The sequence below is a fragment of the Carcharodon carcharias genome, chromosome 16 (genome assembly GCF_017639515.1).
Source record: "Carcharodon carcharias isolate sCarCar2 chromosome 16, sCarCar2.pri, whole genome shotgun sequence".
NCBI lineage: Eukaryota > Metazoa > Chordata > Chondrichthyes > Lamniformes > Lamnidae > Carcharodon > Carcharodon carcharias.
Genome location: NC_054482.1, coordinates 89,415,450 through 89,431,514, shown reverse-complemented (window position 1 = coordinate 89,431,514; position 16,065 = coordinate 89,415,450). Strand labels below are relative to the sequence as shown.

General features: G+C 39.0%; 1 protein-coding gene across 3 annotated transcripts in view; it reads left to right on the top strand.

The window, feature by feature from the left end:
* atpaf1 (ATP synthase mitochondrial F1 complex assembly factor 1) overlaps nt 1–16,065 on the top strand; it is a 17,048-nt gene extending 983 nt beyond the window's left edge. For 2 of the 3 annotated variants that reach the window (XM_041207974.1, XM_041207972.1), the window contains exons 2-9: nt 1,191–1,299; nt 5,276–5,332; nt 6,031–6,093; nt 9,116–9,166; nt 9,263–9,310; nt 10,925–11,020; nt 12,904–13,011; nt 14,194–16,065. In XM_041207974.1, the coding sequence (XP_041063908.1) occupies nt 1,219–1,299; nt 5,276–5,332; nt 6,031–6,093; nt 9,116–9,166; nt 9,263–9,310; nt 10,925–11,020; nt 12,904–13,011; nt 14,194–14,385 (696 nt within the window). In that variant the 5' untranslated portion in view covers nt 1,191–1,218 and the 3' untranslated portion in view covers nt 14,386–16,065. The remainder of the gene's footprint in view (nt 1–1,190; nt 1,300–5,275; nt 5,333–6,030; nt 6,094–9,115; nt 9,167–9,262; nt 9,311–10,924; nt 11,021–12,903; nt 13,012–14,193) is intronic. The other variant, XM_041207973.1, reaches the window with a different exon arrangement.

Here is a 16,065-nt window from a genome sequence, read left to right as displayed (position 1 = left end):
GCACAAAAGAGCTAAACCCTGGTGAGGTGAGAACGACTGCCCCAAGGCAGCAGTTAACTGATTGTGGCATCAAGGAGCCCTATCAAAACTGGTCATTGGGAGTCGAGGGAGGAAAACTATCAACTGGCTGGAGTCATACCTAGCACAAAGAAAGATGGCTGTGGTCACAGGACATCGCTGAAAGAGTTCCTCAGAGTAGTGTCCTAGGCCCAACCATCTTCAGTTGCTTCATCAACGACCTTCCCTCTATCATAAGGTCAGAAGTGGGAGGTTCGCTGATGATCGCACAGTATTCAGCACCATTCACGACTCAGATACTGATGCAGCCTGTGTCCATATGCAGCAAGACCTGGACAACATTCTGGCTTGGGCTGACAAGTGGTAAGTAACATCCATGCCATCCAAGCACCAACCAGTGACCATCTCCTAACGAAAGAGAATCCAATAATTTCCCCTTGACATTCAATGGCATTACTGTTGCTGAATTCCCCACTATCAACATCCTGGGGGTTACCATTGACAAGAAACTGAACTGGGCCAGCCATATAAATATATAAATACTGTGACTACAAGAACAGGTCAGGGGCTGGAAATTCAGCAACAGGTAACTCTCCTTCTAACTCCCCAGTGTTGTCTACCATCTACAAGTCACATGTCAGAAGTGCAATGAAATACTCTTCACTTGTCTGGATGAGTGCAGCTCCAACTGCACTCAAGAAACTTGACACCATCTAGGACAAAGTAGCCCATTTGATTTGTAACCCATCCACCAGCTTAAACATTCACTCCCTCCACCAGCCACATGCAGTGGCAGCAGTGTGTACCATCTGCAAGATGCATTGCAGCAATTCACCAAGACTGCTTCAACAGCACTATCCAAATTCACCTAGAAGGACAAGGGCAGCAGATGCATGGGAACTCCACCACCTGCAAGTTCCGCTCCAACTTGCACACCATCCTGACTTGGAACTTTATCACTGTTTCTTCACTGTTGCTGAGGCAAAATCCTGGAACTCTTTTCTTAACAGCAGTCAGTGTACATTTACCACATGGCCTACAGCAGTTCAATAAAATAGCTTACCTCCTCAAGGGCAATTGTTGGTCTTGCCAGCAATGCTCACTATCCCATGAATGAATTTGTTTAAAATGCATTTAGCCTCTCCTTAAATGCATATACTTTTGGATTTTAGGGCAAAACCAGATGAATATGAGGCTCGTATGGCAAAGAAAGAAGATGTTAAGAGGCACCCATTAGGACATTCAAAACAGGGCGAGTTTATCAGACTCATGGAACAGAAGGCAAGACTCTGTAATTTTCTTCATTAAAATATGTTGTACCTTAATTGTTAAAAAGGAATTCTCTTTATGAACACCTCAATTACATCATTAATTACAATGTTTCCTTAAATTTGTATTTGTTAGAGGGTGAGTTCTGTGATTTTATTTTCTTTGAAACATTTGTAATAGTATGGAAGCTATTTAGGAACTACCTGGGTGGAATTATTGGGCATGACAAAGCAAGGGAGCTCCATAGCTATACTTTAATTGGATGGTAAACAACAAAGTGCCTTATTAGCTATCACACTATATAAGCCTCTTTTTAAGAACCATATGCAACTGGACATATTGGTGGCCAGCGAGTGGGTGATGCTGCAGAGCAATGTAACTTTCCTTAGGGCTTTATTCCATTCCAGTGCTGTAACTTCATTGGGAAAACTGTTTATTCTTAGAAATACAATGATAGAACATGAGAATCTTCATGGAAATTCACAGTGATTATGTTCTAAAATGTTTCAAATATTATCATTTCTGTGACTGCAGTTAAGCCAGTGAAAGATTTTTAATGACAGTTTTTTTGTCATATTGCTAAGCTGTTGTTGTACATGATTTACATCTAATTAATATTTCTTGCTTTAGACTCTACATGTCTGTTGGCTTATTACAGGCATCAATCCATGGAAGAATGAAAATTGCTCCTGTAAAATGTCTGGGAGCTGCCAGTATTGAGTCAGGAATAGTTGTGCTTACCTGCATGTAATCAGTTGGAAACATGGCCTGTGCTGCACTGTTTCATATGGTCCAGGTTTTATGGTCAGCAGTGAAAGTACAGCATTCACTGACATCTGTCCAGATCTTTTGTAGACTTCTGAGTAGGAACTTGTCATTGGGTGACTGATGCAGTGTGGCATCCTGTACAGGTGGTCTGATGCACGTTTCAGCAGCTTAAGCAATCAGATTGAAGAATTCTCAGACTTGCAGAATCTAAAGCATGAAATGTAAATTAGACTTAAATCGTGTACAGAAAATGAAGTCAAGAGGAAAGGACTGATGAAATTGAGAGAGATAAAGAGAAATAGAAAAAGGTTTTTAATTTCCAACTCTAGTTAAATTCTGAAAGGATGTGATTCCACACTTGTAAAATTAAATTGTCAGTGCCACAGAGGTTGTTTGGAAGTAATTATGACTTATAACACCTTTTAAAAAAATTACTTATACTCAATGCAGCAGCCCTAACTTTTTCAGTTGTGCTTAGTGTCTGTCAAGTAGGTAGTTTTTACAATTTTACACCCTTACATTGATTTCACTGCCAAGTCTGTTTGTGAAATACTAGTGTAGCACAGCCTGTAGATGAGGAGAGTAACTTGGACTGCAGCTTCTGCATTTAACTGCATGTGTGCGGACTCTGGAATTTGCTATCTGTTTTACTCCATAATAGTGATGAGCATTGTTAGCTTCACCATTGTTTCCAATTGAGGCTTTCTAATGACAATCACTGCAGTTTTACAAACTATTTTGTAACAATATTACTTTTATTTGGACTAATTTTAGTATTTTAGTTATGACTATTTGGGTGGATCAATTCTAAGACAGGCTTTCACAAACTGACTAACAGGTTAACTTCTCACATCAGGAACATGAATTACAAAAGGTCAGCATGCAGGTGCAGCAAGTAATTAGGAAGGCAAACAGAATGTTGGCCAATATTTCAAGGGAGGATGGAGTATTAAAGTAGGAAGGTCTTGCTACAACTGGAGAGGACAATGATGAGGCCACATTCGAGTGCTGTGTACAGTTCTGGTCACCTTATTTAAAGAGGGATATATTTGCATTGGAAGCAGTTCAGAGAAGGTTCACTCAGCTGATTCTTGGGATGAAGGGGTCTGCCTAATGAAGAAAGGCTGAGCAGGTTGGACCTATACTCATTAGAGTTTAGAAGAATGAGAGGTGATCCTATTGAAACATGTAAGATTCCGAGGGGGCTTGACAGGGTAGATGTTGAGAGGATGTTTCTCCTAATTGGGGAATCTAGAACTAAGAAGCACAGTTTCAAAATTAGGGATCTCCCATTTAAGAGGGAGGTGAGGATTTCTTTCCTCAGAAGGTCATTAGTCTTTGGAATTCTCTTCCACAGAGTGCAGTGGAGGTCAGGTTATTGAATATATTCAAGCTTGAGTTAGACAGATTTTTGATCTACAAGGGAGTCGAGGGTTATGGGGGCAGGCAGGAAAGTGGAGTTAGGGCCACAATCAGATCAGCCATGAACTTATTGAATGGCAGAGCAGGCATGAGGGGCCGAATAGCCTGCTCTTCTTATGTTCTTACATAGAAAAGAGAAAGCTAAAACATTTTGATCCACTGAAAGTAGAGAGTCTTGTCTCTAGTTTACAGCCATTTTGCATTCCATTTCTCTCTCAGCAGCACCCATTCAGGTTTTTTTCAATGCAATGCAGGTTTCATATGTGAAAATCAATTTTGGGATAATTTGTTTATTCCATTCCATTCTCCCAGTTTCTCCATCTCTGTCACACCTGTTCAGATGGTGTAGCCTTCCACAACAATGCTTCTGATATGTCTTCCTTTTTCCTCAACCATGGATCCCTCCCACTGTAGTTGACAAGGCCCTCAACCATGTCCGACCCATTTACCATACTTCTGCTCTCGTCCCTTCCCCTCTCTCCCAGAACAGTGATAGGGTTCTCCTTGTCTTCACCTTCAACCCCACCAGCCTCCATATTCAAAGAATCATCCGCCACCATTTCCATGATGCCACCACTAAAAACATCCTCCCCTCCCATGTCAGCATTCTGAAAAGACTGTTCCCTCCGCCACATCCTTGTCCACTCCTCAGTTATCCCAACACCTCTCTTCCCATGGCACCTTCCCATGCAATCACAGGAGGTGTAATACCTGCCTTGTAATCCTCTCTCCCATCCGGCCAAGGATCCAAACACTCCTTCCAGGTGAAACAGCGATTTATGTATACTTTTTTCAATTTAATGTAATGTATTTGCTGTTCATAATACAATCTCTTCTACATTGGGGAATCCAAATGTAGATTGGGTGACTGCTTTGCAGGAACACCTCCTCTCAATCTGCAAGATAAGCCCGAGCTTCCTGTTGGTTACTATTTTAATTCGCCACCTTTCTCTCACGCTCATCTTTTTCTCCTCGGCCTGCTGCAGTGTTCCTGTGAAGTTCAATGTAAACTCAAGGAGCAGCTCCTCCACCTTCCAATTAGGCACTTCACAGCTCAACACTGAGTTCAACCATTTCAGACCATGAACTCTGTCCCCCATTTTGGTTCTGTTTTATTGCGGTGTGCCAGTCTTGATCTTGTGACTTGAGCTGTTCATTATTCTGCCATTCACACTCACTCTGGACAAATGCTTTGTTTCTTTACAACAAACATTACCACTCCCTTTGCCTTTTGTTCCATGATGTCTTTGTTGTTTAATTTTTCCTGTCCTTTATCCTATCACAGACCTTCCCTTTTGTTCTTCCACCCCGCCCCAGCATGAAACCCATCACATTTCTACTTTCCTTCATTCCTGAAGAAGAGTCATATTCGACTTGAGATGTTAACTCTGTTTCTCTTTCCACAGATGCTGCCAGAGCTATTGAGTGTTTCCAGCACTTCTGTTTTTATTTTAGATTTCCAGCATCTGCAGTATTTTCCTTTTAGTAGAATAATTTGTGTTTGAATATGTGAATATGTTCAGATTATTTTGGAATACTTAATGTTGTGCTCATTTAGCTTTTTAAATGGAATGTATTAGTAATAAGTGTGAAATTAAATCAGTGATCAGTCTCATGGAATCATTTGCAAGTTCCTTTAATTAAATTACTAGCTGCCTGGATTTGAGCAGTAGACTGCAATGGAGTGCAAGTTAGGATTTTTTAAATAGATTCATGGTTAGACCGTGCTAGGTCCTGGGATGGCAAGAACCTGACTGCCTTTGAGTTTTTTTGCATGTTAATTTCTTTTTTTTCGTAGTCAAAAGAACTCGGCGAAAGAGCAACTGAAAAGACAATTGGTTTCAATAAGAGTAAGGTAAGAGGTGTCTATTCTCCTGAAACTCTGAAGCTGCAGTTTATTAGTGGCATTCACCCATTAATATCATACTTGACAAGTTTACTTGAACCATGAGATTAAATTGAAGCCTTTTCTTAGTTTTCTGATAGTTTTCAATAAATTGCGCCAAAATACTATGATGGTTAAGATTAGCATTGTGCAAAATCTATAACTGTTTTGATCTCTTGCATGCAGAATAATGCAAGGGGATGTCGTCCAATTAGGTTGAGATTATTTTGCAGTTGTAAACCTGAACTGGATTATAGTTGAATCAATATCAATGCTGTGATTACCTGTTTTGAGTGTTGAGCTCAATATGTTGAGCTAGCAATATGGAGCTTGGAATTTTCCTCACTCCATGATGAATAGAAGTGAGCTGCTTTCCAAAGGAAGGTTGAAAAATTCTCACAGCTCTAGTGAGAGCTCTAGCATCTGTTTATAAACCAGCAGTTATTTTCAGATAGGTCACCTTGCCCTATCAACTAGGAATGGTATAAAGTTCATAAAGGAAAGATAAAGAAGATTTAAAAAGAAAACAAAAAACAGCTTTCACTACTTTTAGTCTTTGGTAATTGCTCCTGATTACTTTGTCTAAATATAAATCAACATTTCCAATTTCTTTGCTCAGTTGATTTGTCTGATGTTTGTTGAATCTTTTTGATTTATTCTTGTTTTAGACACTTCATTCAATTCTCAATATGGATATGGTGAAAGAAAAAACTCCTGAGGAAATAGGACAGGTAAGTTTATAAGAAGTCAAATTTTAGAAAGAAAGACCAATCACTTTATCAAAGCATCTTATTTGGTTTTCCATTAACTAAGAAGCTTTGTGTTTCTTATTTTGATAGCACAATGCATTGCACAGTTTGAGATCTATATAATGCAATCTTTTAAAGTTTTTCAAAAAAATATTAATATACAATTAGCACAAAATTCATTGTTTATTTAATCAATAAAAGCTTGAGTTTTTAAGCATACAGAAATCTAGCATCTGACCATTATTAACCCAACCCCATTACAGAAGGACTTTTCAAAGAATCAAGAAGTATGTGTCCAGCTTTTGAAACTTCAGGCATGTTTATTGGACTGACACGAATAGGTTAGCAAGTATATTTTATTTTCTTTTGTCTGGTTTGGTGGGAGCAAAGGATAACTCTATAACTTTGCTCCACTACTAACAAATAGAAAATTATTTTTTAAATAACTTCTTGCTCACAACAGCGGATTACTTGTAGCAAAGTACAATTTTTCATTTAAAACATTTGTGTATTTTCAGGCTGCTTTTTCATTGCAGCTCTAGTATCATTGTGAAGCAGTTTCACTTTGTAGCGCTACAGTTGTGGTGTAAATATTGACCTGAATCTGGATTGATGTGAAATGAGAGGGTAGTGGAAATCTGGAGTTACCCAAAGATGCTGAATGCTGGGCTATATTTTGCATTAGTTGGAACTACTGCTATATAAACAAAACAAATACTCTTTCCTTTCGATGACCTAATGAAGGCCATCTTTTTAGAAGTGAATTGCAACTGCAACTAGCTCAGGATTACTAAAGCCAAGTAAAACGCAGAGCTCCTACTATTTCCTCAGCTGAGATGAGTTTAATCCATCATAGCCTGGGACCAAATCTTTTTGGTCCGTATAACTCAGGTATACTATGGCCTGCATTTTAAGCTGAGTGGCAAAATGACAGCATATGAAAAGATCTGGCTATTTGTGTGGGGTGGACTTCACCTTTCTCAACTTTAATGTAATTTCGACGTCAACTATAGGGGATCGCTGGCATTCAACAACAGTGCTGTCATCAAGTAGGCTAAGGAGCCAATTGCATTGAAGAATTCCCAGGCAACAAAAGCCACTTGCTTCACTTTTTAATTATATGAATAAGGAGCAGGACTAGGCCATTCAGCCCCTCAGCCTTCTCCGCCACTTAATAGGGTCATGGCTGATCTGATAGTAACCTGAAATCTGCATCCCACCTACCACCAATAACCTATCACCCCTTTGCTTACCAAGAATCTATCCACCTCTGCCTTAAAAATATTCAAAGGCTCTGCTTCCCCCACCTTTTCAGGAAGAGAGTTCCAAAGACTCACGAACCTCTGAATGGAAAAATTTCACCTCATCTCTGTTTCAAACAGTGACCCCTCCCACAAGAGAAAACATCCTCTCCACATCCACCCTGTCAAGACCCCACAGGACCTTATATGTTTCAATCAAGTTGCCTCTTACTCTGCTGAACTCCAGTGGATACAAGCCTAGTCTGTCCAATCTTTCCTCATAAGACAACTCACCCATTTCAGGTATTAGTCTGGTAAACCTTCTCTGAACTGCTTCCAACGCATTTACATTCTTCCTTAAATAAGGTGACCAATACTGTACACAGTACTCCAAATGTGGTCTAACCAGTGCCCTGTACAATTGAAGCATAACCTCCCTATTTTTGTATTCAATTTCCGTCTCAATAAACGATAACATTCTATTAGCTTTCCTAATTACTTTCTGTACTTTTGTGATTCATGCACTAGGACACCCAGATCCTCTGCACCTCGGAACTCTGCAATCTCTCACCATTTAGATAATATGCTTCTCTTTTATTCTTCCTGCCAAGATTGACAATTCCACAATTAACTTACTCTGCCAGATCTTTGCCCACTCACTTAACCTATCAATATCTGTTTGGGCTTCCTTATGTCCTCTTCACAACTTACTTTTCTACCTACCTTTGTGTCATCAGCCAATTTGGCAACCATCCCTTCATCCAAGTCATTTATAGAAATTGTAAACAGTTGAGGTCCCAGCACTGATCTCTGTGGCATGCCATTCAGTACATCTTGCCAACCTGAAAAACCCATTTATGCCTACTCTCTGCTTCCAGTTAGCCAGCCAATCTTCTATCTATGCCAATATGTTACCACCCCCCATTCCATGAGCTTTTATTTTCCGCAATAACTTTTGATGTGGCGCTTTTATCAAATGCCTTCTGGAAATCTAAGTACAGTATATCCGCCAGTTCCCCTTGATCTACAGCACATGTTACTTCCTCAAAGACCTCCAATAAGCTGGTTAAACACAATTTCCATTTCACAAAACCATGCTGACTCTGCCTGATGACTGTGAGCTTATCCAAGTGCCCTGCTATAACTTCTTTAATAATAGCTTCTAACATTTTCCCTATGTTAAGCTAACTGCTCAGAAACTTCCAGAACTACCATCTTGTGGTCAATGGCAGCCATTTTCAGTTTAGCCGTTGTCTATTTAAAAAAAAAACAGAATTTAAACAAGAGAATAAGGAAGAGAAATAAATTTATTTTAGATTTTTTCTTCTTTGTGGAGTCTTGCCGGGTTACCCTGAATGCATCTTACTCAGAGGGAGAAAAATACTTCTTTTTCAAATTTAAATATCTTTTTTTCTTACTTTCTTTATTTGGACTATTTAATTGATCCATGTGGATATACCATTGGGCCAGTTTCTTATACTTGAAGAAGAGTCATATGGGCTCGAAACATTAACTCTGTTTCTCTCCCCGCAGAAGCTACCAGACCTGAGTATTTTCAGCATTTCCTGTTTTTATTTCAGATTTCCAGCATCTGCAGTAGTTTACTTCTATTCTTATGCATAGTATATGTTTTGTTGGGGAATAGAGAGAAAGTCACATGTTTAAGGGTTTGACTGTTGAAAAAGAACATTTGTTGGTTTCAAAAGCTGTTTAAACCTTGGAGGTAACTTTATTGTGTTCCATTCATATTTATGTATTTTCAGATTTGGAATCAATATTTTGCTTTGAAGAATACTATCTCTGCAGTAATTCCTGTGAGTATGGCTTTGATTTAAGCATCATGTGAGAAAATTGATTGTTTTTGGTCTTTAAATTGCATCTTTTGTAATAGTTTTGTTTTCCTTTGAAAGGGTGCAACATTTGATCTGATGCACAGCAGGTCACAGAAATGTCCCACTGTGAGTAAGCAGCACTGTTCATTGTCAACACATTGAGATCTTTATTTTAAAATAATATGTGACTATAAGTAGCTGAATTTGTGGGAAAAAAATCAATGTGCATTCTGCTTGTTGCTTTAGTGTAAATTTTGTTTGTGCTTCAAATATTTGAGTTGCAATGCATGCAATTTATCAAATTGAACACAAAAATTAAAGAAACCCATACCAAACATGAAGGCACAATAAGTATATTAAAAGTCTTGCATATTGCATGCACATCTCATAATTAACACTTGTTTTCCATGAAATTTTTTTGTCATTATGTTTCTCACATACATTTACTGGCGTGCTATTTCTTTCACAGATGTCTGCACTTTTTTGTTACAATTAAACTTAACTGCTGGATCCTCTGATAAGTGACGCTGTTGCCCCTGAGCTCTTTTTCTCGCAGTTGCTTTGCAGTTTAGATCTGGCTTTTGGCTTGATGCTCCTGCCTCTCTGGGCTGTCAGTCTCTTTTCTTTGATAGCGGGGTAATGAGGCTGTGGTTCTGGCTGCATGGTACATGAGTGATGGTGAGGATTTCTTAAAAGAGTTTGTCCAACCGTGATCATATAAATTTATTATTTTAAGATTAAAAAGAGTAGGGATGTGATTCAAGACCAAAAGAGAAGGATTTTTACTAGGTAAGAGCACTGAGGGCCCTTTGAGGTGGAGGTCAACTTTGATCTATTGAATGGTGGAGCTGGCCCAAGGGGCACAGCTCCTGTTCCTAATGTTCCAAACTGAACAGAATCTATTTTAAACCATAGAGGTTATTCCTGGGACAATATTTTTCTAAACTTAGGAGGAGTAAAATTAATTAATTGTAGAAGGAAGGAGGGAAAAACTGAATTCCCCAACCCTGAGGTCATGGGAAAGGAAACTATCCATGGGATGGATGGGGGGAGGTTGGAGAAAGGGCAGTGCATATGCAGTTGAGAAGGAACATGATGGAATTTTTTAAAAAAAAACAGACCATATTAGTATTGGTAATAGCTGGTTTATTACAGATGTGATTGGCTGGAGTTGAGAACATCAAAAGGGGTAATTGGGATCGTCTATCAGGCCAGTTACTCCTATATCTTACGCAGATGTGTGGAATGGTTTAGAAGAAACTCACCAAACATAGGAACAGTATTCAAGCCTAAAAATTACTCGGCACAAAAGAAGAAATCATGCTTTTTCATATCTAGCAATGGACCAGATAGTGAGCTCAAGATATTGTGTAGAAGCAATCCAGCAATGGGGGTGTACTTCCCTTTGGTGCTTTTCTCTTCCATTTCCTCTCTGTGATGCAGCCCAGGTTCAAAGCTTTGTTGTGGCTGGGTTCAGAGGTCTGATATTTTGCCCAATCTCCTTGGCATTTCAAGGAATGACCTGACAAAAAATAATTCTCCAGTCTTGGTGACTAAATTCTAGAAGGGCTTCTGGTGATAGACATCCCTGCTGTGAACTGTGTGCTTTGTCATTTACTGGTATAAACTCATGATTCCTGGCTGTACATTATAATGTTTTCCATGCCAAAAAGTATCAAAGAGAACGCCTCATGTAGTTCCTTGAGCTCATGTGTTGATAACTGTCCTGCTCTTTTTCAGTTCTTGTATGCTTTGCCAAGACAAACAGGTTATGAGTTCTTTGTGGGTCAGTGGTCTGCGACTGAGCTTCACTTTTCTTCCTTAATAAATCTTCAGGTATGTGACTGACTGGAAGAGGAGCTTCAGAGTAAAAAAACTGATGTTGGAAGAGACACTTCTTTTACAGCTTTTGGTGCACTGTTGATGTGTTAACAGTTACTCTTGATAATTATACCTGCGTCTTTCAAACTTACCCTATCACAGTTACTCAAAAGGGGTATCATATAGAACTTTAACACAGTGGCTCCCAAAGAAAGGGCATTTTACATTGTGGAGTTGTAACTTTATAGGCTGAATTTTACATTCGTCGGGCAGGCGGAGCTGACCCAATCACAGGCAGGTGCGGACCCGATCGCCATTTTACGTGGGCAGGCCAATTAAGGCCCGCCCAGCGTGATGTCCACAGGGAAGCGCTATGCACTCCCTGTGCAGGCGGGGGGAAGCCCTAAAATTGAAAGTGTGCTCTTTCACGCATGCACACAAAAGAGTGCACTCATCTCCCTGAGGCTAAGTGCAGCCTCATGAAGATCGCTTCGACTTTTAAAAATATTAAAAATAGAGAAAAAAGTCCCTTACATGCCCCCTCATGTGATTGGAACATGTTCATAACTTCCATAACAACTTTATTACAATTTTTAAAACTCTACATGAAACCTCATCCCGCCACTGGATGAGGTTTCATGTTTTTTCTAGTTGCCGCTGGGGCTCCTGGCCAACCCGCCAGCCTTAAGGTTGGACGGGCAGGTCCTTTTAATTGCTTAATTGATCCTGTTAATGACCTCAAGTGGCCATTGACAGGTTGGCAGGCCCGCGGCTGATTTTGCTGTGCCCCCACCTTCCTGAAAATTTAAATCGGGCAGGATGATGTCGGGGGTTCCGCCCGATGTCATTTTAAACGTCAGCGAGTGGGCCCTGCCCTCTCTCACCGACGGTAAAATCCTGCCCTATGAATCTGTACGGCTGGTGGATGAGGTTTTGTATTGGAAATAGAGACCGGTAAAATTACTCTTACAAGGTTCTTGAGTAAATTCAGTGTTTTGTGCAATTTTTAGACACTTTTTAAAAAAAATAACAACTACATGGGGAAAGTGCTTCAAAGGCGTCTGAATCTGAATCTGAGTCTCATTCTGTCTCTGAATCTCTGAACTGTAATTAATTTGTAACATACTCCTAGTTATCTAGTGTCTGGCTGACTATATATTACATAGCATGAGTAATCATAAACTCACAGGCTGTGCATTAACGCTGTTTTGAAAATATCTATAATGAAAGCAGCATATCTCAGTGAATTTGTTCATAGTTGGATCTCCTGTGGTATTGCTTACAGGTATAGTCTAGACTAAAGTTGTCATATTTAACTTAGCCTGTGCCTTTAAGGCCAGTGTGATTAGAGATGTTAAAAGGGCTCTCCAATGGTGTTGCTCATGTGTTCTAGGGTTTTTTTCTAAATTTTTAAAAAATTCAACACATTAGCAAAAATAACCATTTGACAATAGTTAGCTAAACACTGATTTAACTGTTGCATTTCATGTTGATGTTTGGACATCATTAGTCCAATGTCAGTCTCTCTAATTTATGAGCTCTCAATCTTTTGCATGTCATATCCCACCAAAAAAAATCACAACTTCTCATGCTGTATTAGTCATGGCAAACAAATTATAATATTGGCTATGTGTCTGCATATTTTATAGTGCTTTTCTCGTTATTAGCTGAGCAAACAGTTGTTTTCCTGCTCTGTGGTGCCTGTCTGCAGCTAGCATGTATCTCAGCAATATCCGGGGTGTGCAAGGGGAAATCATTGTTTTAAAAAAATCATTATGGCTGCACTAAACCACAATGGTTTTTAATCCAACCATCCCACTGTTCAACAATCACTGAGGTGACAAGCTTCTTAAGCCTCTTTTAGTCCTTTCCAATATTTTCTTTTCTTTGCCTTGCAGTCTTTGGGGATGAATTCACCAAGTCAGCTTATAATATATCATTATCCTGATCTCCAGAAAGAGAAGGGCATTGTGCTTCTTACTGCAGAAATAGACACAACATTTCTGGTAAGAAATTTCCTTTTGCTACATAGTAAATGTGCAATAAATCTCCATCAAAAGTAGTGACTGCTGTGGCAATTAACTCCTTTCTGGATATCTGATTGGGAATTGAATTGAAAATTGTAGGGTTGGGATAGACAGACTATTCTCACAATCACTCGAGCTAGACTTGTATTAAACTGATTATGGAGTTTCTAATTTCAGAGTTAAAGAGAAATGAACACCACTGCTATTTGATGAATACTACAGTCAACACTCAATGTGTAAATGCTGTTTTGGCAGGAAACATACAATGTTCATAAGCAGTTTTTTTGAAAGGCCTAGTCTTTATCTCCTGTATATGTGGCACATGCTGACGACTAGAGACCTCCTGAGGCAAGATGAGTGTTTTTGTTCTATTCTGTCTGATCTCCCATAGATGGTGCTGTCAGCAATCTTTAAGAGCTGCACAATATCAACTTTTATGTGCATCCCTTTCACACAGAAAATCAGTTAGTATGGACACTCAAAAATTGGAGAAAAGTCATGAAAGTAGTCTCTGGAAGGACCTGTACTTGATTTCCTTTCTCACCCTTCTCTGGTAAAGGGCCTTATTGACCATTCCTTGGCCACTCCATACTCTTGTGTGCCAACTAAGACTGAGTATGCATCACTATAAGTGGGGCAGACAGTAATGCAAATGCATGCTGTACCACAGCAAGCCATTGTTTTAAAGAGCAAGAAAAACTGTTGAACAGAATGAAAGGAAAATTATAATTTAAGATTAAGAAAGAAAACATTAAAGTCTGATGTTTCATGGACTTATAAGCAATTTCTCCAGTAGTGACAGTTAATTTGAGTTTTTAATAATGGAAAATGACAATGTTTTTAAAACTTCCAAATATGTTTTAGATTGCAAATTTAAAAATGTGAAGCTATTGCCTTTGTTAACAAGAACACTTAGCCTTTGCCATTCTGAACAATGGTCACTTATAAAAAGGATAAATATAAATAGTTTCACAAAGCTTCTTGTCCCTGTGGAAATATCTCAATTTTCATGGAGAAGAGGATGGAGCTACCAAATAAGTCTTGGTTTTTCAATCATAATGAAACAATAAATTAAAAAGACTGGGCTGCTGACAGCATTACAATTGAAAAACCTAGGACATAATGTTGGCATTTACTGAACTTTGTGTTTCTGACTTACAGAATGTACAAGAGGCACAGTGTCTAGCCAATGAAGCACAACTCTTTTACGCCACAGACTGTCAAAAGATCTACAATCTGGTGGAGACATTTAACCACAAATCTAGTGATTTCAAACACACGTCTGTCATTGCTGAGATCGAGCAATGTGGAATTGGAGGCTCGTTGATGGGAAATAAGAGTGCAAAGACTTAGGACTTGTGCAGCTATGAAGAAAAGGCTGAGATATAAATAAATCTGAATGACTTTTTGTTATGGACCTAAAAAGGTTGACACTGAAAGTTTTATATTTTTGCTAGCCAGTTTCTATGAACAACATTGTCTGGAACTAGTTATTTCCAGCAGCCAGGGGTGATCCCCTATTACTCCAAACTGGCAACCCCTCATGAGAATGTCTGAAGTTCAGACTTTGAATGTGGTGAAGTAGTAGTTGACTTTGCAGAGTTTCAAATGAAGCACTATAACACATGAACAAGAGACTCATTAAAACTAAAGGGTTTCAATTTTGGGTAAAGTAAAAGCATAAGAAATAGGGGCAGGGGTGGACCACAAGGCCACTCGAGTCTGCATAGCCATTCAATAAGATTTTGGTTGATCCTAAATCTGAACTCCACTTTCCTGCCTGATCCACATATTTGTTGATCTAAAGATTCACAACCCTCTGAGTGAAAAAATTCTCCTCATCACAGCCTGAAATGTCCATTGCCCTATCTTGATACCAAGCCCCCTAGTTGTAGATTCCCTAGTCAGGGGAAATAGCCTCTCAGCATCTACCTTGTCAAGCCTTTTCAAATCCTTATGTGTGTCGTCTCACATTTTTCAAATTTCCAGAGAATATAGGCCCATTCTGCTCAATCTCTCCTCAATAAACAATCCTGACCCAAGGGATCAATCTAGTAAATCTTCATTTCACCCCCTTTAAGACAAGTATATCTTTCCTTGCAACATCAAAATTGTGCACAGTTTTCCCGGTGTGATCTCACCAAAGCCATTGCAGCAGGACTTCCTTACTCTTGTACTCTAACCCTATTGCAATAAAAGCCAACCTACCATTTGCCTTCCTAATTGCTTGCTGCACCTGCATTTTAACTTTATTGAATTTGGTGTTCAATAAAAATATAATTTCCCACCATTTAAAAAGTAATTTTTTTCTATTCTTCCTACAAAAGTGTGTAACCTCACATTTCCCTGTTATACTCAATCTGCCAGCTTCTTACTGATTTGTTTAAGAAATCTCTATCCCTTTGCAAACTGTGTCCTCCTCACAGCTTACTTTCCTTCTAGCTTTGTATTGTCAGCAAACTTAGATATATTGCACTCAGTCTTTCATCTAAATCATTAATAAAGAAGAAAGAAAGACCAGCTTTTATATATTATCTTTCATGACCACTGGATGTTTATATAGATTGTAAGTAATTGAGGCTGCAGTACTGACTAGTACTGCAGCACTCACTAGTAACCTACCAACCTGAAAATGACCTGTTTATTCCTACATTTTGTTTTTGGATTTCTGCCCTGTGTGGTAGGTATAGTGAAATCTTAAAAGCAGAAATGTTGAAGGTGTTTAAGACATAATTAACCTGTAATTCGTAGCAAGGAAGTCTACTAAAGTGGCTGTGGAAGTGACAATTCCCCCCCCCCCCAAAAAAAAAGAACAATTAGCTATACATTCTCTGCAATAATTGAAATGACAGCTTGATTATTGTGGAGCCATTTGGCAATATGTGCAAAAATAGTTTGTGTGTTTGATTTGATGGTATGTTCATAAATACTGCAATGTATTGAGAGTGTCCAAATATTTCTTTTGTCCACCCTGCATGTCTGAGCTGTATTCTAACTGAGTCCTTACAAATGAAAAGAGAGTGTTGTAACTGT